This window comes from Electrona antarctica, assembly GCF_951216825.1.
Source record: "Electrona antarctica genome assembly, chromosome: 20".
Classification (NCBI taxonomy): domain Eukaryota; kingdom Metazoa; phylum Chordata; class Actinopteri; order Myctophiformes; family Myctophidae; genus Electrona; species Electrona antarctica.
Window position 1 is genome coordinate 39,517,656 of NC_136801.1, and position 24,198 is coordinate 39,541,853.

At 41.0% G+C, this 24,198-nt stretch overlaps 2 protein-coding genes across 2 annotated transcripts; one reads left to right on the top strand and one right to left on the bottom strand.

Moving 5' to 3' along the window:
* Nucleotides 1-5,032: 5,032 nt before the first annotated feature.
* On the top strand, nucleotides 5,033-14,819 carry LOC306912757 (inosine-uridine preferring nucleoside hydrolase-like; the record flags this gene model as incomplete). Its single annotated transcript, XM_079489200.1, has 7 exons — nucleotides 5,033-5,212; nucleotides 5,859-6,038; nucleotides 10,220-10,331; nucleotides 10,557-10,693; nucleotides 11,852-11,935; nucleotides 13,922-14,053; nucleotides 14,588-14,819. The coding sequence occupies 7 exons, from the start codon at nucleotides 5,033-5,035 to the stop codon at nucleotides 14,738-14,740; spliced, it is 978 nt and encodes a 325-aa protein (XP_079345326.1). The 3' UTR covers nucleotides 14,741-14,819.
* Nucleotides 14,820-16,311: 1,492 nt separating this feature from the next.
* On the bottom strand, nucleotides 16,312-23,314 carry LOC306913083 (uncharacterized protein). The gene is made up of 4 exons (XM_079489606.1): nucleotides 23,162-23,314; nucleotides 21,898-22,296; nucleotides 19,655-19,957; nucleotides 16,312-18,955 (listed from the first exon to the last, which is right to left on the bottom strand). Exons 2-4 carry the CDS (start codon nucleotides 22,262-22,264, stop codon nucleotides 17,892-17,894), a joined length of 1,734 nt encoding a protein of 577 aa, XP_079345732.1. The 5' UTR covers nucleotides 22,265-22,296; nucleotides 23,162-23,314; the 3' UTR covers nucleotides 16,312-17,891.
* Between the last annotated feature and the right edge of the window lie 884 nt (nucleotides 23,315-24,198).

Here is a 24,198-nt window from a genome sequence, read left to right on the forward strand (position 1 = left end):
CCATCCAGACACTCTACCCCTGAGCCACCGCCTCCCCTGTTACGAATGTCTGGAACTCCATATGCTTTATGGCAGTGGTTCTCAAATCCTTTGAACTCAGGGCACCCCTTTAAAGAACTTTTCCATCCACGGCTCATTTTCAGAATCTTATGTCATATACGGTACGTACATTTGGAAATCTTCCCCCCTAAGATACAGCATGTCACAAGGAGAACTTGAGAGAGAATATCAGTTTCCATTACATATAGGACAGACTGAAAATAACTTTTATACTTTATACTATACTGAAGACGAGATTTGGTGTGGCCTTAAATGACCTGGCGGTGACATATGGTGACGCATCGACTTTGTCAGTTACTGGGAAGTCAGAGGTGAAGAGATTCCACAGAAAAGATAAGATTCTCAAGAAGGCGAAGGGGAAGGAGGTGTACCTGATTGTTGGGCTGACAACGTGCCATGGCTAACTGCCAGGCCACTGTGCTTTCTGCTCTACAGGGGCGGATACACCTTTTCCAGCGAAAACAGCTGACAAAATGGTTAGCAAAAAACAAGGTTCACTCCTAGACTTCATTCCTATGCCCAGCCTTTATTGTTTGTTTTTGTTTTTTTAACAAAACGCCCGTGGCTAGGGTTAAGTCATCATTATCAGGAAATGCGCTCAGAAAACAGACCTGTATTGCACGGTAAGCCTACTTGAGTTGTTTTTTCAACTGCAAGTACAGTGCAACTCACGTCTGTTTGACTAAATCTAGAGGGTCTACGTGATTATACTGAAGTGCTGTTGATAAATTAAAAATATTATCTGTATATAATGTATTCTGAGGCACTGCTGGACTTGTGCCACGGCACCCTATAGGGTGTCACCCATTCTGTATGGAGACTTACATAATGTAAGTCTGACATCATAGACTCCAAGTTGGCTATAGCATCAAGCACTATAGCCAACGGTATAAAAGGCAACAGAATGCCAGTGATAGATTTGCAACAAAGACCCCCAGAATCCACCCTCAGACCTGGAGGACCCTGATGAGGACCCGAGTCTTAGTGCTTTTTCTGGTTTTATCCTCTTAGCAGTTATTGTATTGACCTGTACCTTCCTTGGACTGTACCCACTCTGCAAACTGTTAATACAATTATTAAGGGACCAAGAAGTCACGAAGTGACTTTGGTCACTTATTAAGGGACCAAGAAGTCACGCAGTGAGTCACTTATTAGGGACCAAGAAGTCACGCAGTGACTTTGGTCACTTATTGTTTTTGTGTTTATTTTTCTTCTCCTTCTTCTCCTTCTCCTTCCGCCAAAAATAGCTGTTCTGACTGAATGGTGCAGTCGGTTTTCGCGAAACGCAGTAATCTGGTAGAGGGCCATGCCAAGCGGTGAATATGCGAAGCCCAAGACGATTGGCCAAATGGTGGCGCTATAGCGCTCAATTGAAAATGCTAACTTTGAACATGCATAGCTCATGAACCGTTTGACCGTTGGCAATGACACTTTGATACCCATATGCGTCTCCTCATGCTGAACAACTTTCGCGTTCTGACTTTTGACCTCTGACCTTTAGATCACCCGCCATTTTTAATTATATGATCAGTACTTCTTCTCCTTCCGCCAAAAATAGCTGTTCTGACTGAACCGTGCAGTCGGTTTTCGCAAAACTTGTCAACATGATAGAGGACCATGCCAAACGGTGACTATGCGAAGCCCATCATGATTGGCCAAATGGTGGCGCTATAGCACTCAATTGATGCAAAACTTGCAAACTTGCAAACTTTGAACGTGCATATCTCATGAACCGTTTGACCGTTGGCAATGACACTTTGATACACGTATGTGTCTCCTCATGCCGAACAACTTTCGTGTTCTGACTTTTGACCTCTGACCTTTAGATCACCCGCCATTTTGAATTATATGAAAAACTGTTCAAATGTAACTCCTCCCAGAATCTTTGCTCAAAATGCACGGAAACTTCTACACGTGAACTTTGGACCTATACGGACAAATAATCGTAGCACATTTTTGTTAAGTGAAAAAATGAAGTTTTTATGAGCCAATGAAAATTGCGCGCGCACGCACACACACACACACACACACACACACACACACACACACACACACACACACACACACACACACACACACACACACACACACACACACACACACACACACACACACAGACACACACACACACACACACACACACACACACACACACACACTAAAGTTTGAGTACTTATGCTGAACTAACACTGAATGATTTTCCTGTTAACAATGGAGTAACTGATTGTCTCCGTGTAGCTCAGTCAGTCGAGCTCTTGCCCTTGGACCGCAAGGTTGTGTGTTCAAATCCAGCTACTGACAACTCAGCTTGTCAGTCTTATTGTTGAACGCCCTGTGGGCTATATCAGTGAGATCAATAACTTTAAAGACTGGTGTGATAATAGCCACCTTATGTTAAACACCACAAAAACTAAAGAGATGATCTTCAATCCAAATCCATGGTTATGAACGATTGTCTGCCTAACACACACACACGCATGCAGCCACGCACACACGCACGCACGCACGCACGAGCGCACGCACACACACACGCAGCCACGCACGCGCGCACACACATGACACTGACACTGACACTGACACTGACACACACACACACACACACACACACACCTTCGGTCCACAAGGTTGTGAGTTCAAATCCAGGCACCGACAACTCAGCTCGTCGGTCTCATTTGTGCATGTTGTTCTAATTGCGCATTGTTCTTCTTCTATCTTGGTCCCGCTTTATCGCTGCTTGCAGCTATATTGTTGTTATTGGTGCTGTGTGTTGTTGTGGAGCATTTGCTATTACAAATTACCGTATAGATGGACCCCAGTAGTCATTGCTGGTGTCTGTAATGTGATGCTGTTGCTGCAGTGTGGTATAATGGTAGCCTGGCTAATAAGCCAGACTCAAATCACACTGGCAGGCAATTTTTTTTTGCCAACGGCTGATTCGGTCTGGCTTATTAGCCAGGCTAGTATAATGGATGCCTTACCCCCTCCACCCAAAATCAGAACCAGCCTCCACTGATCCCATGTCCTGCATAGCACGTTATTCCGATGGTCCACGGACGGACTTTCACATAAGTTTCAAAATATAAATAAAATGCCTTTGTTAAATTCATTAAAATATGTTAATATATGTTAAAGTAATATAGTATTTCAAAAGTCCATCAAATGTAAGAACATATTTTAATTAATAGCCAATATAAACATTGAGATTAAATCATGACTGTTAAGGGCTTGTTTTCATTCATTGCACGATACTACGTGCGACAATTTATATCAAGCCCAGGCATTATTTAACTGAAATGTACAAGTGGTCCAGAAGTTAACCGAATGATGTTTGTTTAGCTTTTTCTTCTTTTTTTTTGAGAACCACTGATCTATTGTAGGGATGTGCCAATGAGACATTTGGGCCGATATCGATATCCGATATAATTAAGTGCTGTTATGACCGATAACCGATATTACCGATTATGATCTCATTCTGTATTTAAAAAAAAGTATAATAATTTTGTCCATTCTGAAAAATACATGTAACAGGGTGTCTGCACTGCAGGCCAGATTTTACTTTAATACCTTTTATATTTAATATTGTGAGCTTGTAGATCTGTTCAAGCTGTTACTTTGGGCTTGTTTATCTGTAAACGCAGACCGATTAATCGGAACGGTCTGATTGATTAATCGAACCGATGTCGATTCATATAAAAACAACTAAAATCGGCCGATACCGATGTGTTTGCCGATTAATCTCCCATCACTAATCTATTCCTATCCCACATACCCATATTCCATTCCCTTACTTTATCCAACCTTCCATTAAACTCAGGTTAAGCATTATGTTCTACTTTAGCTATTGAAAAATAGCAGATCTACAAGCTCATAGCTCAGAGCTAGTTCAGAGCTTGTAGATCTGCTATTTTTGAAAAGTCGTGAAAATGTGCCTGAAATCTTTGAATATATATTGTTACAGAGCAAGTTTTTAACTCAAATCTTTGCTACTGGGAGGGTCCCTGGAACAACATATTTTCAGATGGGAGTCGGCGGGCAATGTCATATATATTTGGGGTCCTTGACATGAATAGGCTGTTTGAGCACCACTGACATAGAAACATGGGTTTTTCAGAAAACTGTCAGGATTTAGAAGACATTTTTTTTATTTTGACATAGCAGGCCTAAACTGGGTTAACTGATGTACAGTACTGATAGAGCAGACACATGCATGATGACATGTCATGATTATATGGGCACATTTCCTAATAATGATGACTCAATCAGGCAAGCTGGTACACTTACCCTTTTCTGTGGAATGTCTTAACCTCAGACTTCCCAGGAACTGAAAACATTGACACACTTCCACGGAACAGTGCACAAAGGTTTAGTTAACTAAATCAAAATCGAAACAAAATCACCAAACTAATTTGTGACGTAACAGGTCGTATTTGCTTTCATCTATGTCTTTGCTGTTCATATGCATATCACATGGACCATTCATTTTGGAATAAGTATCCCGGGCAATCATTAAAATATGCCAGCTCTTATTATTCCATGACTTATGTTTACAGCCTGTTTATTGGACTTTTATTGGACTTTATATAGCCTTGAACTATAACGACGCAACACAGACCACTGTCACGTGTTGCATAAGCCGCACCTCTGTTGTTCTGACTTAAAAGGCGCAGTGTGCTGCCAGATGGCATAAGCCAGCTCCGTCAAACGACAATACAAGCGTAGTTCGGATTACTAGGTAAAGATTCACATTGCTTTTTCCTCACTTTCCTTTATCTCATAACTTTAATTGTCAATGGTGTGTTCAGTGCAACAAAAAAAAAGGAGCCTAGTTAATCTGGTTCTAATGAAAAACATATTTGACATACTGTAGCCATTGTTTGGAAAATTGTGTTGATTCTCTTTTTGGCTGTTGAAAGTTAAAAGCCCTGTTCCTCTACTCTACATTTAACTCTGTCCTTTTATTCAGTACAAGGAAATGAAGAAGTTGGTGATCGTTGACCTGGACACTGGTGTGGACGACGCCCAGGCCATCATGATGGTCCTCGCCAACCCAAACGTGGAGGTCCTGGGGTTCACATGCTGCAACGGCAACACAAGCGTGAAGAATGTTTGTTTGAACACGCTGCGTGTTCTCAAAGTCTGCAACAGGCTGGATGTAAGTTTCTGTTTATTCAATACTGTAACATTCATATGAGAGAGAGAGAGAGAAAGAGAGAGAGAGAGAGAGAGAGAGACTTAATTCCGAACATTATTATTGTGATTAAACGCTGATGTCGATTAAAACCTTCACATGCAACGAAACTAAACAAATCTTGTCCATACGATTTATTTTATTGAGTTACAAGTAAGGGTGTGTACGGAACAAACCACTATCATCACAATACTACTACTACTAGGCTACTAATCATCATGACAAGAAATACTACTACTACTACTAATACTACTACTACTACTGATCATCATGACAAGACATACTACTACTACTACTACTACTGATCAGACATCATGACAAGACATACTACTACTACTACTACTACTACTACTACTACTACTACTACTACTACTACTACTACTACTACTGATCATCATGACAAGAAATACTACTACTACTACTGATCATCATGACAAGAAATACTACTACTACTACTACTACTACTACTACTACTACTGATCATCATGACAAGACATACTACTACTACTACTACTACTACTACTGATCAGACATCATGACAAGAAATGCATTGGCTAAAAGTGGGTTCTCTGAGCGAGTAAGCTACTGTCTGTTCCCCAAACAAATGCAGATCCCAGTGTACGGCGGCAGTTTAGAGCCCCTGCTGGGCCAGCGCATCCCTAAGGACAACTACTTTGGGAAGGATGGGCTCGGAGACGTCCCTGATCCAGACCCCCCAAGCCCGGATCTACTGCAGAAAGAAGGAGCCGTGGAAGCCATGATCAGGATGGTGAATGAACACCGTAGTGAGGTAAGATTTAACCCTGCACTTTGTCTCCTGTACTACAGTTGGGTGCCACCGATATTGTCCCTTATCATTTGACCCATTTAGGCCTGACCTCAAATTTTTTTAAAAATCCTTCTAAATCCTCCAGTTTTCTGAAATAAATATTTTCACGATTTTTCAAAAATAGCAGACCTACAAGCTCGTAGCGCGCCACTCGGTGGCGCGATATGAGCTTGTAGATCTGCTATTTTTCAATAGCTAAATTATAACATGTTTAAAACACCAAAAGGGGTTTTGCGCAGATCACGCAAACCTCAGCAAAAAGAAAAGGACAATATCGATGGCCTCCAACTGTAACCCTGCACTTTGTCTCCTGTACTACTTCCCCTTTTCCCCCCTCAAGTCAGACCTCCCGTACGTTAGTCCGACCTGTGCTGCGGGATACAAATCACCCGTGATTATAACCTTTCATTTAAATGTAAAAACATATTCCAAATCGTCACAATCTAATCTTTAAAAATGTGCTTGGTTAATTTTCAAAAGTCAAAAGCGGCGGTTTTGACTTATCGATGTAAACACAATTGTCATATTATGCACTTTATGCTCCTCTCTTCTCTCTATCCTTTTTTAACTGCAATGATGAGCCTCCTTTTTTGACTGCAATGATGAGCTTCCTTTTTTAACTGCAATGATGAGCCTCCTTTTTTAACTACAATGATGAGCCTCCTTTTTTAACTACAATGATGAGCTTCCTTTTTTAACTACAATGATGAGCCTCCTTTTTTAACTACAATGATGAGCTTCCTTTTTTAACTACAATGATGAGCCTCCTTTTTTAACTACAATGATGAGCCTCCTTTTTTAACTACAATGATGAGCCTCCTTTTTTAACTACAATGATGAGCCTCCTTTTTTAACTACAATGATGAGCTTCCTTTTTTAACTACAATGATGAGCCTCCTTTTTTAACTACAATGATGAGCCTCCTTTTTTAACTGCAATGATGAGCCTCCTTTTTTAACTGCAATGATGAGCCTCCTTTTTGAGTGGTGTAAACCACTCCTACAACTGGCTTTTGTGTGCATAAAAAAATGACCATGGTTGCTATGTTCAAAATAATTTCTGACGTAATTAAATCACACCCGGGTGAACTGGATGACCGTAGCAACCGTGGTCATTTTCTCTGCGCAAAAAAAGCCAGTTGTGAAATCACATCCAGGTGTGATTTCATTACGTCAGATCAGACGTGATCAGGCTATATAATACCTTATTACGTCAGACCACAGCTGATCATGCTATATAAAACCTTACACCACTCAGTTCACACGGGTGTGATTTTTTAACTACAATGATGAGCCTCCTTTTTGAGTGGTGTAAACCACTCCTACAACTGGCTTTTGTGTGCAGAAAAAAATGACCATGGTTGCTATGTTCAAAATAATTTCTGACGTAATTAAATCACACCCGGGTGAACTGGATGACCGTAGCAACCGTGGTCATTTTCTCTGCACAAAAACAGCCAGTTTTGAAATCACATCCGGGTGTGATTTCATTACGTCAGACATTACGTCAGACCACAGCTCATCATGCTATATAAAACCTTACACCACTCAGTTCACACGGGTGTGATTTTTTAACTACAATGATGAGCCTCCTTTTTTAACTACAATGATGAGCCTCCTTTTTTAACTACAATGATGAGCCTCCTTTTTTAACTACAATGATGAGCTTCCTTTTTTAACTACAATGATGAGCCTCCTTTTTGAGTGGTGTAAACCACTCCTACAACTGGCTTTTGTGTGCAGAAAAAAATGAGCATGGTTGCTATGTTCAAAATAATTTCTGACGTAATTAAATCACACCCGGGTGAACTGGATGACCGTAGCAACCATGCTCATTTTTTCTGCACAAAAAAAGCCAGTTGTGAAATCACATCCGGGTGTGATTTCATTACGTCAGATCAGAGCTGATCATGCTATATAAAACCTTACACCACTCAGTTCACACGGGTGTGATTTTTTAACTACAATGATGAGCCTCCTTTTTTAACTGCAATGATGAGCCTCCTTTTTTAACTGCAATGATGAGCCTCCTTTTTGAGTGGTGTAAACCACTCCTACAACTGGCTTTTGTGTGCAGAAAAAAATGACCATGGTTGCTATGTTCAAAATAATTTCTGACGTAATTAAATCACACCCGGGTGAACTGGATGACCGTAGCAACCGTGGTCATTTTCTCTGCACAAAAAAAGCCAGTTGTGAAATCACATCCAGGTGTGATTTCATTACGTCAGATCAGAGCTGATCAGGCTATATAATACCTTACCTTATATAATACCTCACATCGGACAAAAACTCCAGCTGAATCAACTTCATGGTCACAAAGCATCACATCAGAAGACGAGTCTACCTAGCCAAAGATCTTTAACGTCAGACATTACGTCAGACCACAGCTGATCATGCTATATAAAACCTTACACCACTCAGTTCACACGGGTGTGATTTTTTAACTACAATGATGAGCCTCCTTTTTTAACTGCAATGATGAGCCTCCTTTTTTAACTACAATGATGAGCCTCCTTTTTTAACTGCAATGATGAGCCTCCTTTTTTAACTACAATGATGAGCCTCCTTTTTTAACTACAATGATGAGCCTCCTTTTTTAACTGCAATGATGAGCCTCCTTTTTTAACTGCAATGATGAGCCTCCTTTTTTAACTACAATGATGAGCCTCCTTTTTTAACTGCAATGATGAGCCTCCTTTTTTAACTGCAATGATGAGCCTCCTTTTTTAACTGCAATGATGAGCCTCCTTTTTTAACTGCAATGATGAGCCTCCTTTTTTAACTGCAATGATGAGCCTCCTTTTTTAACTGCAATGATGAGCCTCCTTTTTTAACTGCAATGATGAGCCTCCTTTTTTAACTGCAATGATGAGCCTCCTTTTTTAACTGCAATGATGAGCCTCCTTTTTTAACTGCAATGATGAGCCTCCTTTTTTAACTGCAATGATGAGCCTCCTTTTTTAACTGCAATGATGAGCCTCCTTTTTTAACTGCAATGATGAGCCTCCTTTTTTAACTGCAATGATGAGCCTCCTTTTTTAACTGCAATGATGAGCCTCCTTTTTTAACTGCAATGATGAGCCTCCTTTTTTAACTGCAATGATGAGCCTCCTTTTTTAACTGCAATGATGAGCCTCCTTTTTTAACTGCAATGATGAGCCTCCTTTTTTAACTACAATGATGAGCCTCCTTTTTTAACTGCAATGATGAGCCTCCTTTTTTAACTGCAATGATGAGCCTCCTTTTTTAACTGCAATGATGAGCCTGCACTACCAAGTTTTTCACCCACCTTGTAATGTGATGTGACAATTAGGATTGATTCTCATTCTGATTGTATTTTAAAGGCGATTATAATGCCTTATAGACACAACCTTTAAGTGTTACTGCTTTGTTTTTACATTTCCTGAAAAGTAACAGTTTATGAGATTTGTGCGTGACAGCAATTATTATGTTCAACACTCCTGTGCTGAACATGTGCCACTCCTACATAGGGATGGAGTCCATTACAAACCCGGTTCGGCATTTATCGAGAGTATCAATAAGCATTTGGCTTGTCGAGTCTTGTTATCGGGTATAGCCGCAGCGGCTGACGTCAAGGGACACTTGCTATAAGGGGGCTGGGACGCGACGGGTGGTTGCGTGGTTTGTCATCGTTAGGAGTCCTATAGTGCAGGGGTTCTCAACGTTTTTGGCCGGGGACCCCCGGAAATGCTTTGGCAATGTCTCGGGACCCCCGCCCCGCCCCCTACAGACCCCCAATATAAATTGACTGCTACAATAACCTTAATAATAGAGACAATACACCATGAATAAATACTGAAACCAGATATAATCACTAGGGAAGGTGTATGCATGTATTATGTGTACTATATGTAAACTCTTCATTTCCATTTTCCAGCCATCAGTTGCAAAAAAATCTTTTTTTATATATTTGGGGACCCCCCGAGGGGGGAGGGGACCCCCCGAGGGGTCGCGACCCACAGGTTGAGAACCCCTGCTATAGTGTATATAGATAATATTTTCCCTGTAGGCCTATAGCTTCTGCATACATATTAAGCAAATAACTAACTAGCATCCTGATCCAACTCTCTCACTTGTTGCTTTCTCTCATGTCTTCTTGGATCTTTTCGTTATCTTTAGGTTACTCTGGTAGCCATCGCACCTCTCACCAACCTGGCCCTGGCTGTAAAGCTGGACCCATCCCTCCCCACGAAACTTAAGGGACTCTACCTAATGGGAGGCAACATTAACTGTACGTTTGTATTTATATAATTAGGTTTGCCTGCGCTTTACCTATTCATGTAATCTTGTGTGTGTGTGTGTGTGTGTGTGTGTGTGGTTTACCTGCGCTTTTCCTATTTATGTAATCGTGTGTGTGTGTGTGTGTGTGTGTGTGTGTGTGTGTGTGTGTGTGTGTGTGTGTGTGTGTGTGTGTGTGTGTGTGTGTGTGTGTGTGTGTGTGTGTACGTGCGAGCAGCCAGGGGTAACGCTACAGTATGTGGGGAGTTTAACTTTGCAACAGACGCTGAGGCCGCCTACATCGTGTTAAACCGGTTCTCCTGTCCAATCTACATTGTCACCTGGGAGTTTGCCTGCTGGAACAGTCTGCCATGGGTAAGGTTACCACCATACACTGCTGCTTAAAATATTAAATATTTAGTTGCATTCTCCTCCCTCATAGAGAGGCGGGAGGTCGACGCTTTTCAGACAGGGCATTAGTCCCCGTCCCCCCGTCCCCCCCCCCAGCCAGGGTGTTCTTGCTGGTGGTGGTTTCATTGTGAACAAGTAGCCTAAGAAGCAGAGTAAGTACTGTATGCATGCATATACCCTTACCTACCTAAGCCAGGTAGTGTAAGGCAGGGGTTCTCAACGTTTTTGGCCGGGGACCCCCGGAAATGCTTTGGCAATGTCTCGGGACCCCCGCCCCGCCCCCTCCCGACCCCCAATATAAATGGACTGCTACAATAACCTTAATAATAGAGACAATACACCATAAATACTGAAACCAGATATAATCATTAGGGAAGGTGTATGCATGCATGTACTATGTGTACTATATGTAAACTCTTCATTTCCACTTTCCAGCCATTCAGTTGCAAAAAAAAAAAAAAAAAAAATGTTTTTTTTAATAATTTGGGGACCCCCCAAAATAATTTGGCGACCCCCTGAGGGGTCGCGACCCACGGGTTGAGAACCCCTGGTGTAAGGGACAGGCAACGCGGGCCGAGATCCCTGGTCCAATTCCTCATGGGGGCCCTGGCCCCGCGGCCCCCACAGACTCTACGTCACTGAGTCCAACATTCATCCGCATTTCGGACTAGCGTCTGCTCCCGTGCTTGTGGTTATGGTTAGGTTAGGAGATGAGGTGGGTTGTGGCGCCACACTGGAAAAGTCGTAGCCACCTGCCACGACATCCTGGCTAAAAGACCTGTCATCCTTCATCTACCTAATAATAAATTAAATTATCAACTAGAGGCTCATTGAATAATGTCTTTACAACTTGGGACCCATTTCTTACATATATGAATTATGAACTGCAATTGATTAATATGCTTTTCTCTCTTTTACATTCTTTTATATTGCCATTGGGCTAGTTGGAGGGTGGGTATACGTTGTATTTTGTTTTGTTCTGTGTACTATGTTCCTCGTATATGTCTTGTATTTTAAAATGACAAAAAACATGACATGCATTACCTTCTGTATCTGTTTTTAATTCCTTCCTCAGTGAATGATTGTTATAACATTTTGAAACTATTTTGCTTTCTGTCACAGTCATTCTGTGACACCTGGTTGGCACAAGACACTGAAAAGGCTCGTTTCATGAAGAAGATTATGAAACACATCATGCCGAAAGAGGTAAGAGAGTGCAGATGATACTGATACGGGGAAGTAAGATAAGTGTAATTACATATCCTCTGTTCTACCCTCTGTATGGACCGATTCCGTAACGGGTCTCATGGTCGCAGCCTACGTATTTCCTGTAGGCGGAGACGACACATCTGCGGTTTCCCCGCACCAAGCTTCTACTACAGTGAATGGAAAAGTGACTGATGTTAGTCTGCCTCAAACGTTACTCTTTACTAACATTACAAAGATGCCCAGAACATCGGGATGAACCTGTGTAGTTTATGGCTGCTCCATAGTGGCAACATTAAAAAAAAAAAAGAAACTGAATGTCAAAATATCTACCGCGGTGGCTGAGACCAGAGCCATTGAGTAATGGTTGAGACAAAGCAGTGAAAGGTCCTGAAAGATACATAACGCCTGTACAAAAGGCCAGCAATCGTTCTGTTTTAGGAACGCAAGGCTGCTGTAGCCTGGCTAATAAACCAGACTAATATCACACAACACTGTCGCGGTATATTAGTCTGGGCTGGCTCCACTTGGATTTCATTTCCCGGGGGGCGGGTTCAAACATTTTCTCTTTGACGCAATTGGTCAGAGCTACTGTCAGTCAAAAGTCTCAAGCATTGAACGTCACTGTACCAAAGCCCGCCCATATTGCATACCGTGTCCCAATTGGTCCGACCTGTTCTCGGTTGTAGGAAAGAGGCGTGCTACTGAGCCTCGCCAGACCGTAATCCGCTGGTAGGCAATTTTTTTTTAAATAATATAAATATATATGAAATATGAATGTCCTTGTTGTCAGTCAACCACGCTGTCATTTTAAATGTCCATGAATAATGAAATGTCCACATTCACAATCACAATACATAAACACAATGAAAATGTCTATCTTTCACATGTTCACAAACAATTGATGGAATGACAATACTGTTTACAAACAAACAAAACAACAACAGGTAACATACCATGTGGGCCTTCTGACGATTCTTTTAGGAGAGTTAGTTATCTTTATCTTATATTCTTTATTTAAGGACACTATTTTTTGTCGTAGGAAGAGCTCCTATTGCACCACTGAAACTCAGTTTGTTCTGAATGAGCTTAGCTCACCCAGGTGCACTCAATGCTGCTCAACACTAATCACATAGGACCTGCACCTGCATGCCCTTACAACAGGTCATAATGACATGGGCAATAGAAGGCAAAGCACCATACAAATACAATACGTTACCCAAAACAATAAAATATTACAAAATACCCATTGCTGGGACAGCTACTCTCTGGTCATTCGAGACCAGACCTGTCAGTCTGAATGTAATATACTATATTTCCTTTTTGGAAATGTAGACTGATATGTTTGTTTGTTTATTTATATATCAAATATCATATCACAATTAAATAATTGTTTAATTAACCATTAACCATAACCCTGGTCCATGTTTTGGACAAATTTGTCCAAATGTGTGTCAGAAGTGTTTTACGCGACGCATTGTGACCGTGTAGATCTGCTATTTTCACTATTTGTTGTATGAAGTGTACAGGGATTAAGTGGTTAAAAATGTCCCCCCCCCCCATTAATTTTGCTGAAATGAATGCATCTTGCGATTTCAAGGGGGAGTTGTTAAACCAGGCTATCTAGGGCTGGAGGGGTCGTCTGAGGACGACCTAGGCCTGACTCACACGTGCACAACAGATTGATGTATGGCTGATGCATGAGACTTATTGACTGATGCAAGCTCACAATGCATTTCCAATGGGAGTCACATGGTTTGACACAACATTTGTGTTGTATGAGGGGGTGGGGGGCAGTCGAAACACAGCCGAAAGCCGTACAACACAAATGTTGTGTCAAACCATGTGACTTCCTTTGGAAATGCATTGCGAGCTTGCATCAGTTTAAGTCTCATGCATCTAGCATCCAACAATGTTGTATGCTAGATGCAAAGTTGTGAGTCAGGCCCTAGAGAGATCTAAAGTGTTGTTTACACACTTCTTCAGGCGACGACGGAGACGCCTCAGCACCCGAGGGTTGTGCTGGCTGCAGCACTGGACGTAAAGGGTTTCATTCCCTGTGACCCCTTCGCCATGGCTGCTGCTATAGACGATAGTTTTGTGACAGAAAGCGAACAGGTGAGATTTGTGTGGGAGGTTTTGTGAGCAGGGGTGTGTCCGTGGCTAAGACTTGGACTTGTCCGTGGCAAATTTAATAATGTAAAAATAATGTTCCTATTTTTAAGTGGCGCTAGCCCCATCTATAAACAGCTTTTGTCCCCACACGTCTCAAGATTTGCCATTGACCACTGTAAGAGAATTCTGGTCAAATGTCCTCTATTTTGTTCCCCGCCCGTCCCAAGTCAAACACAAACAAACACAAAAACATGTTTATATTACTCCTAAACATTTTACCAAACATCACACACACTCCTATCCTCCTGGTGGAGACATGTGCCCAGAAGGGCACTTTTTCTAGTTGTGGTTCAATTTGTGTGGTTCCAGTTATGGTAATGGTGTTACAGTAATGGTGTATCTGCCCTCAGATGTTTTCATTCGGGATTGGTGTGATGTTGTGAAAGAAGTGGGTTTTTTGTTGTGCCCTTGATGATGGTGGCATCCTGTGATTGAACGGTCGACATCCTCTTTGTCTTTGTCTCCCTCCTCTGGCAGGTGGACGTGACAGTGGAGCTGGATGGGACCAACACCCGAGGCATGATGGTGCTGGACTACAACAAGAAGTTCAAGAAGGAACACGTGGTCAACATCATCAAGAAGGTGGATCTGGACAAGTTCAAAAGCATGCTAATGGACTCACTGAAATAGAATAGCCACATAGAGAATGCATGGGTGTATTTCCCGTCCGCCAACAAATGAGTTAATCCATTGTTTTCAACAAACTCTTAATGTTTATAACTTAGCACTTATTATATGATCAGTGCCACATATAAAACACATTTCCCACAAATACATTTAGCATGTAAACAAACATCCAATACACATTCTGTAGGATCCCATGCAAAACATTTTTTTTTACTAGCTAACTAAATACTACACTGTAATTTTACTCTTTTATGTGCCTATAATTTTGCTTTTAATGTTTTGTGTGAAGCACCTTTTTATAAACATGCTTGCCTTTCAACCTGCTGATGCGTGTTTTATCTTTACTGAGTTTATTTTTTATGATTATATGTATATCTCTGCTGTCTGGAGGAAACCACCTACCGGTAACTCCAAAATGTTCCATGAAAAATAAACTGTGCTGTAAGGTATTATATAGCCTGATCAGCTCTGACGTAATGAAATCACACCCGGGTGAACTGGGTGACCGTAGCAACCATGCTCATTTTTTGCGCACAGACTAACAAAGCCAGTTGTAGGAGTGGTTTACACCACTCAAACATAAATTAAAAAATCACACCCGTGTGAACTGAGTGGTGTAAGGTCTTATATAGCCTGTCTGACGTAATTAAATCATGTCTGACGTAATGAAATCACACCCGGGTGAACAGGGTGAACATAGCAACCATGCTCATTTTTTCTGCACAGAAAAAAAAACCTGTTCACCCGGGTGAACAGGGTGAACATAGCAACCATGCTCATTTTTTCTGCACAGACTAACAAAGCCAGTTGTAGGAGTGGTTTACACCACTCAAAAACATCCAGCTAATTGTCAAAGCGCTTTTTAATACTTTTCATTGGTTCAATATTGTTTTAACCAACACACAGACGTAAAGGGTGTTCAATAGCAATGATTTATGGCTGTAGTTAGCTGTTTTGGCAGATAGTTTGATGATCCATGGAGTTATAGGTTCAATATTATTTTAACCAACACATTATTTTATTTTAACCAACACAACTCATAGCGCGCCACCGAGTGGCGCGCTACGAGCTTATAGGTCTGCTATTTTTGAAAAATCGTGAAAATGTGGCACAAATCTTTGAATATATATTCTTTCAGAGCGAACGTTTTGAACTCAAATCAATTCAAATGGGGGTCGGCGGCCAATTACATATAATCTTTGGGGTCCTTGACATGAAATATTGAGAACCACTGACACTGACAGAAACATACGTAGGTATTTCAGAAAACTGTAAGCATTTAGAATGACATTTTTAAAAAAAAAATAATTTATATGTTAATGACGTTTAGAAGATTTAGAACACTTTCCTGGGGTCTTTGTGTGTGTACTATGTGGTTTTAGATATTTTAGATTTTAGCAGTGAGCCCAGTGTCTCTGATGTCAAGGACAATGAGCTCACTTACTTCCTGGACTACAATTCTCATAATGCTTTGGTGCACTGCTCCTCCTTGTGGATAGGGGGAGACACTGGGCTCACTGTTCAAATCTAAAATATTTAAAACCACATATTACACACATACAGACCTCCAGGAAAGTGTTCTAAAACATCTAAACGTCATTAACATTAACATAGGCTATATGGGTGAAGTGTCACTTTAAAAGTGCAAAATCATAGAGAGGAGAACATTGTTATAGCAATACATGACATCCGAAGCCCAAACACCTTTTTTTGTTTTAATAAAATTGTCACAATTGATCCAGACCAGATCTTTGTCATGATAATTATTCTTAAAGGATACATTCCTTAAAGGTCTGGTGACGATTATCATTATATTTTTCAGTGGATTTTCTCTGGTCTGGGTTTTTCTGAACAATTAGCTTCAGAAAGTCACCGTCCACTAATGCCGCCCTCTCTCGTCCCTGCCCCTCCCCTCTGCTTCAGCCCCTAGGTGGGCGGAGCATAGGCAATGATTGACAGGCAAAATCCCTCAACAGTGACATAATAGGCCTGTCTCACAGCATTTCCCCAGCCCCTTTCCACGCCCCCTTTTGGAGCTAATGGTGTTATTTTTTCTGCGGTCCATAGACTTCCATGTTAAAAGAGGTATTTTCACAAGCCACAAACTACCGTTTTGTAAAGGTAAGGTTTATTCTACTTATTTGAGTTGTTATACCATTGCGTTTTCTTCATATTATTATCAGTCTTTGACATTTTAACATTAAGAAATGTACTTTTTTGTAGATTCTCCAGAGAAAAAAGTGTAAATGCCTAATGTTAAATGACACCACTAGCTACCGGAAGGGGGCGTGGAAAGGGGGCTGTGAGATAGACCTATCGACATGGCAAATTGTTATTTTTTCACTCCACTCAAAAGGCTTCAGAACACAAAAAAACCCAGACCACAGAAAATCCACTGAATGTTCAAAGTGCAGGTTGTTTGGGTGTAACTGAGGCCATAAAACCTAAAAGAAAAACGAGAGAGAAAAATAACAGATGAATGTCATGAAAGTCATTAGGATTAATGTAATTAAAAATGCATGCGTAATGTTTTTTTCCCCTTAACTGATATTTATCTGGTGGCAGTGCTTCCCATTTGGCATGTAATAAAACAACAAAATGACATTCAAATCTGGGATGTACATGGTTTGTTGAACTCCCTCTGGTGTTGTGCGTGTGGACTTCGTTGACATTAAGGAAGTATTTAGACAGGTACATCGGTATCCTGGTGGTGTATCGAATCTTGTGGAACAGACCCATTGCAAGATGCTGTACTCTGTCGTCATCCTGTCAAAGTGGGCAGGGGTGAGGTGGGTTCGGGGAGTGAGGCCAAGTAGTAGCCTGACCAGTTTGTTTTGGGAAGTCTGGAGCCTTGTTTTAAGGGCCTTTGAGGTGCTGTGGTAGCAAGAGGTGCATGCATAGTCAAAGAAATCTTGTACGAGGAGCAGTAAAATAATCCATAATATTTTCCTTGTCTATCGACCTCCCTACGATCATACAGCTGTTCAATTTGACCCTCCCAAAGAGCTCATTATAGTGGAAACTAAAGGTGCACAATTCAATCGGCACCGATTTTCTATCGGCACCAATAATAACATGACCGTCAACAGCTTTGTACTTGCAGAGCGGCCAGTCTGCCTGTCTCTTAAGAGGCTCAGCTGTTAGTCCTCCCCCTTCACTGGAAAGGTTTTTCTCCAGTATGGATAAGCTGGTGTGTTTTCAGGGAAGATGATGCATTAAAACACTTGTTACAACGTTCACACTGGAAAGGTTTTTCTCCAGTATGGATAATCTGGTGTGTTTTCAGGGAAGAGGATGCAGTAAAACACTTGTTACAACGTTCACACTGGAAAGGTTTTTCTCCAGTGTGAACACGCTGGTGTTTCTTCAGGTCACCTGACTGTCTGAAACTCTTGTCACAATGTTTACATTGGAAAGGTTTTTCTCCAGAATGCATACGCTGGTGTTTATTCAGGGTAGATGATGCAGCAAAACACTTGTTACAATGTTCACACTGGTAAGGTTTTTCTCCAGTATGGATAATCTGGTGTGTTCTCAGGGAAGATGATGCATTAAAACACTTGTTACAACGTTCACACTGGAAAGGTTTTTCTCCAGTATGGATAATCTGGTGTGTTTTCAGGGAAGAGGATGCAGTAAAACACTTGTTACAACGTTCACACTGGAAAGGTTTTTCTCCAGTGTGAACACGCTGGTGTTTCTTCAGGTCACCTGACTGTCTGAAACTCTTGTCACAATGTTTACATTGGAAAGGTTTTTCTCCAGAATGCATACGCTGGTGTGTATTCAGGGTAGATGATGCAGCAAAACACTTGTTACAATGTTCACACTGGTAAGGTTTTTCTCCAGAATGCATACGCTGGTGTGACTTCAGGTCACCTGACCGACTGAAACTCTTGTTACAATGTTTACACTGGAAAGGTTTTTCTCCAGTGTGAACACGCTGGTGTGACTTCAGACCACCTGACCGACTGAAACTCTTGTTACAATGTTTACACTGGAAAGGTTTTTCTCCAGTGTGGATAAGCTGGTGTGCCTTCAGTTGAGATGCATTTTTGAAGCTCTTGTCACAGTGTTTACAGTGGAAAGGTTTTTCTCCAGTGTAGTGGTCATTGTGTCTCGCCTTGATGTGTTTATGGAGGAAGATCTGAGATGTGAAGGAGTTTGAACACTCAGAACAGGAGAAGAACTGAGTCTGGGAAGACTGGGACCTCACTCCTGAGAGAGAGAGAGAGAGAGAGAGAGAGAGAGAGAGAGAGAGAGAGAGAGAGATACACAGAAAGATGGTCGGAGTGTGAGAGGGAGGAGCGAAGGGGAGAGGCAGGATAACAATGGTGAATACAGATAACTCGAAAAGCTTACTTCATCATGTTTTGCAGTCCTACGGCTTCCCTATTAATTTATTTTTATTCATCATCTTTCTGTTTTTTGAGGGGCGCTAGCCCCTCCTATACACAGGTTTGTCTTTAGTTCAAAGTTTGTTCAGTAACCGCATTGACAATAAACGGAAAATGTACGTCATAATGTTTCGTTTACGTCATATTGTCTCTTTATTGTTAATGGCGTTTAATGTTTGTGTTGGCACCGTTTGTTTTACATCACGATTACATCACCTAATCAACATGAGTTAGACTTTAATATATTAGCGCCCCTCACTATTGACATGTTTTTGAGTGGTGTAAACCACTCCTACAACTGGCTTTGTTAGTTTACGTGTCTGTCTGTCTGTCTGTCTGTCTGTGCTCAAAAAATGAGCACGGTTGCTATGGTCACCCAGTTCACACGGGTGTGATTTCATTACGTCAGACATTACGTCAGACCACAGCTGATCAGTCTATATAAGACCTTACACCACTCAGTTCACACGGGTGTGATTTTTGTCAATATGCCAAATGCCTGTGTTTAACAATGACTGACCTTCAGTTGTCTCCTCCCAATCATCACTGTCTTCAGTGACTTCAGTGTCGGAGTCGTGCTCGACTTCAACTTCAGAGCGGTGCGAAGAGATGTCTTCATCGTCATCTTCACCGTTTACTGCTAGTAATGTCAACGTTGACCCAACAGGTATGTCTGGTCTTTGAAGTAGCTCCTCCTGTTCTTCTTTAAGCTCCTCCGGTTCCTCTTTAATGTGTGGAGGCTCTGGTTCTTCCTGGAGCAGACTGGGGCGCCTCTCCTCTTCAGGGGAAACCTCCTCTTTACACACAACCATGTGCAGGATGTCTACGAGCAGAAAAATAACATGATGGTCAACCATATGGGAATGACTGGTCTATTTATTCATTGTCCCCGACCGATGCTGGTGGTCTCTCTAGCACCGTTCTAATTTGTTTGCCTCTCACCACAATGACCATTCTGGCTATGTGCAGGATGTCTATTGGCAGAACAATAACATGATGGTCAACCATATGGGTCTAAATGTCCCCCCACTATTGGCGAATGACTGGTCCGACGCTGGTGGTCTCTTTAGCACCGTTCCAATTGTTTTCCCTCTCACCGCAATGACCAGTCTGGCTATGTAGCCTACCCTACGTGCAGTAACTGCAGTTGCTCTCTAGTCTCAACTCTCAATCTCGAATATTGTCCCTCCACTTTGATGTCGCGACGGCGCCACTGTGGTCAACACTGGATTCCAAAAATGAAATTCCATTCTTCTTCCATGTTCCATGTACAAAATGACTACTGTATTACCTACCAAGATAAGATTGACTAAATCATTACCAACTACAGATTACAGTTCTGAAAGTTTTAGCAAGATTTGAGCAAAATACAAAAAATAATAATAATAATTTGAAGTAATATATTTAGTTACTTTAACCCAAAAATGAATAATGGACGTTACAGCTGTCTGTTTTTACTCACCACCGTCATTTCAGCTCCGGTGGTCACCTCACCACCGGAGCGGAGCGGTGGTCACCTCACCACCGAAAATCCAGACTATGAATGAGCCTTAAGTAGGTCAATTGTGTAAAAAAAACTACCATTTTAAATATACAGTTAAGGCACACTGGATGCGTTTTTTGGAAAACCAACGGAAAAACACAGCTAAAAATCCGAAAAACGTGTCCAGTGTGCAACCACCTTTACTGTCGTTAACAAGATTTTTTTTCTTTTTATACTTTTCTACTTCACACCTGAGCTCTGATTTGGGAGTAAATTAGTCATGTCACTCAGTGCACGACATTATGAAACAGAAGCACTTCTGACAATGAAAGCTTAAAATGTGGACCGATGGTAGCTTTACAATCTATGTAGAAAATGTTCATGGCATAGCTCTGTACGTCTGAAATGGGTCTGAGATCTGTACGTCTGTAAATGGGTCTGTGATTCTGTGAATCTGTCTGCCTGTATGTCTGTAGTACGTCTACGGGTCTGTGAATCTGTACGTCTGTAAACGGGTCTGTGAGTCTGTGAATCTGTACGTCTGTAAACGGGTCTGTGAGTCTGTGAATCTATCTGCCTGTGTGCCTGGGGCAAATCTCACAAACTACTGTAGGGATCAGCCCCAAATATCTTGTTCACGCTGCCAGTCGGTCAAGCAAGTATTTTTCCACATCTGCAAATTGCGTCACACTCAGTTTTGTAAAAAGTAAGAAAGTGCAGACGCTAAGCTTTCAAATGCTTGTTTGAAAGTTGTTAACCACTTAAACACTCTATACTTAAGTAAACTAACCCTCTGTACTTCATGAACTATAGACCCACTATACATACTGTAAAGAAAATGACAAGGTGAATTCATACAGTCCCGCGGTTGTCTTTCACATTGCATTTGTGCAAAGTTTGAAGTGCTTTTGTCTATGGTAAAAATAAATTAAATATTAAATTGAATGAAATTTGATAGATATTCCAATGATTGATTTACATATTGGGATATTACTCCAGTTCAATGTCAAAAATGTATGCTGAGACCACAGCTGATCATTCTATATAAGACCTTACACCACTCAGTTCACACGGGTGTGATTTTTTGGAAACTGTATGACAAATCAGAAAATCCATCATTCCATTTGCGCAGAATCCAATATGGTTTGAAATTACACAAGCGACCGGACTATGAGTGTCCTGGTATTTTTTGCCATCGTTATTGTACATTGAAAATCAGACACTGTCGCAGCCCTACAGAACAGAACATATTAAAGAAAGGAAGAGCACATGGAACTTACTGAGGTGTGGGTGGTCTTCAGGTTCATGTTTAATAGAAATGTCTTCCTGTTCCTGTTTAATAGAAATGTCTTCCTGTTCAATAGAAATGTCTTCAGCTTCCTGTTCAATAGAAATGTCTTCAGCTTCCTGTTTAACAGAAATGTCTTCAGCTTCCTGTTCAATAGAAATGTCTTCAGCTTCCTGTTTAACAGAAATGTCTTCCTGTTTAATAGACATGTCTTCAGCTTCCTGTTTAACAGAAATGTCTTCCTGTTTAATAGAAATGTCTTCAGCTTCCTGTTTAACAGAAATAACTTCCTTTTCAATAGAAATGTCTTCAGCTTCCTGTTTAACAGAAACGTCCTTGGCTGAGTCTGGAGAGTTCATCTTCACCTGCAGTCTGGACTCCACACACCGGTCTGAAAAAAAAATGAAGGACTTTAATAACTGGAGACTGAGTGGTGTTTGTTAGCCCAACTCTCCAACATGTGAATCTTGAGATTTATGTGATACTGTAGATACAAATAACTTTTATAAATAATGTATCCTGTGCCGTCTATAATTTTTTTGTCATGTCATTGTGAACTCCATATCATGTCAGGTTGAAACTCTGTGCTCTCATAACTGTTGTGAACCTCATCCTGTAATATACTGAAATGATCTAAAATCACACTCAGGCTGTCCGTCTCAATTTATTTTTATATAAATGCTGAATAGCGTATTAAACTTTTCATTACAAATCGAGCAAAGTAGACTTCCTCAGAACTGAGTAACCGTGCAGAGCATAAAACAGCGCCACCTGCTGTTGTCTAGCAGGCAGTGCAATATGTCAAGTTCTGAGGCATGCAGTTGCAGCAACCATTAAATGTGTAGCCTTTGTAATTGATACTATTGACAGCCTATTCTGCATTTGTCAGACTTAACACAAGAGTTTGTGTTTCATGGTGTGACTATACCAAAATCATTGACTTGTTTCTACAGCTATTCATTCATCAGTTCAACGGAGCGCTTATATTTGTTAAAAAAACACGAGTCACACATTAACAGTTAGTGTAATGAGTTATGGTGTCGTCCACAGTTAACAGTTTTTATATTGATATGTGCTTTGAAATGATCACATTTATAACAAACAAGAAGATATAAAATACGACTTGATAAATAGATGAAACACATGGTGAATTTATAGTAGCCCAAGATTTAGACTCGTAGAGGTTCTTTTCGTCAGAATCGAAAAAAACCTCTACGAGAGTCTAAATCTTGGGCTCAATTTATAGTTCATCTTACCTGCTGTGTTTCAGTAGTTAAGATAACAAACAGACGTCCTCCTGCTGCTTACGACGATACAGTGTTTTCAAACGACATGTTTTAGTTTTCTATGTAGGCTATATAATAAATTGTCGACAACAGTCAGACGCCATGTTGTTTTAACAAAAAACACTGTTGTGGATTTGGAGAGTGCGTACCATAAACGGTCAATAGGGGGAGCCATGGTATAGCGTGACAATTCAATTCAATTCAAAGGAGCTTTATTGGCATGAGGACATACGTTTACATTGTCAAAGCAAGTATCAAAATAATATAATAAAAACAGTTGGAAATGGGGAAAGTATATATAGTCTGTTAAGGGGTACAGCATTTTGTAAACAGAGCTATGTCACATTTTGTAGTTATTATGTATGTTATGGGTCTGTAACTCTGAGAATGTAGCCTACAAATGGGACCAAATGGACCCTTGGTTCCATTTGTACACTCTCAGAGTTAAAGTTTGTTTATACCACAAATTGAGTCCCTTTATCTTTATCATCAATATTCAGCCTCCAGGCAGGCTAGCAGTTACCATGTGATGATGACTAGGATTTATATTTCCTTGCATCTACGGGGAATACAATATTTGAATGGATTTCACTACATTTCTGACCTAACAGTAATGGGGTGGCAGTAGCGAAGGAGCTCGAGCAGCTGCTTGTTCGATCCTGGGCTCCCCCAGATTAGTCTAGAAGAGCAAGACACTGAACCCCTAATTGCATGTTGTGAACTTGTAGATCTGTTCTTTTGGTCATGTCCGGTGCACACAAGGCTGAAATCACGCAGCCTGTTCGGCGAGAAAGTGCTTAAGTTACATATTTTGCGTAATGTTATACATGTTTTACGAAAGTTTTTATTAAAAAAATCAATAGCCAAAAACAATGAATAGCCAAATATTTTTTCCAGGACCATTGATAAATTCCAGGACCCTTTATAAATTCCGGTTAGACCAGTCATTAGTCCTACAACCTATCTCAAACCTTCACCCTAACCTCCCACAGGGCAGCACACCTAAG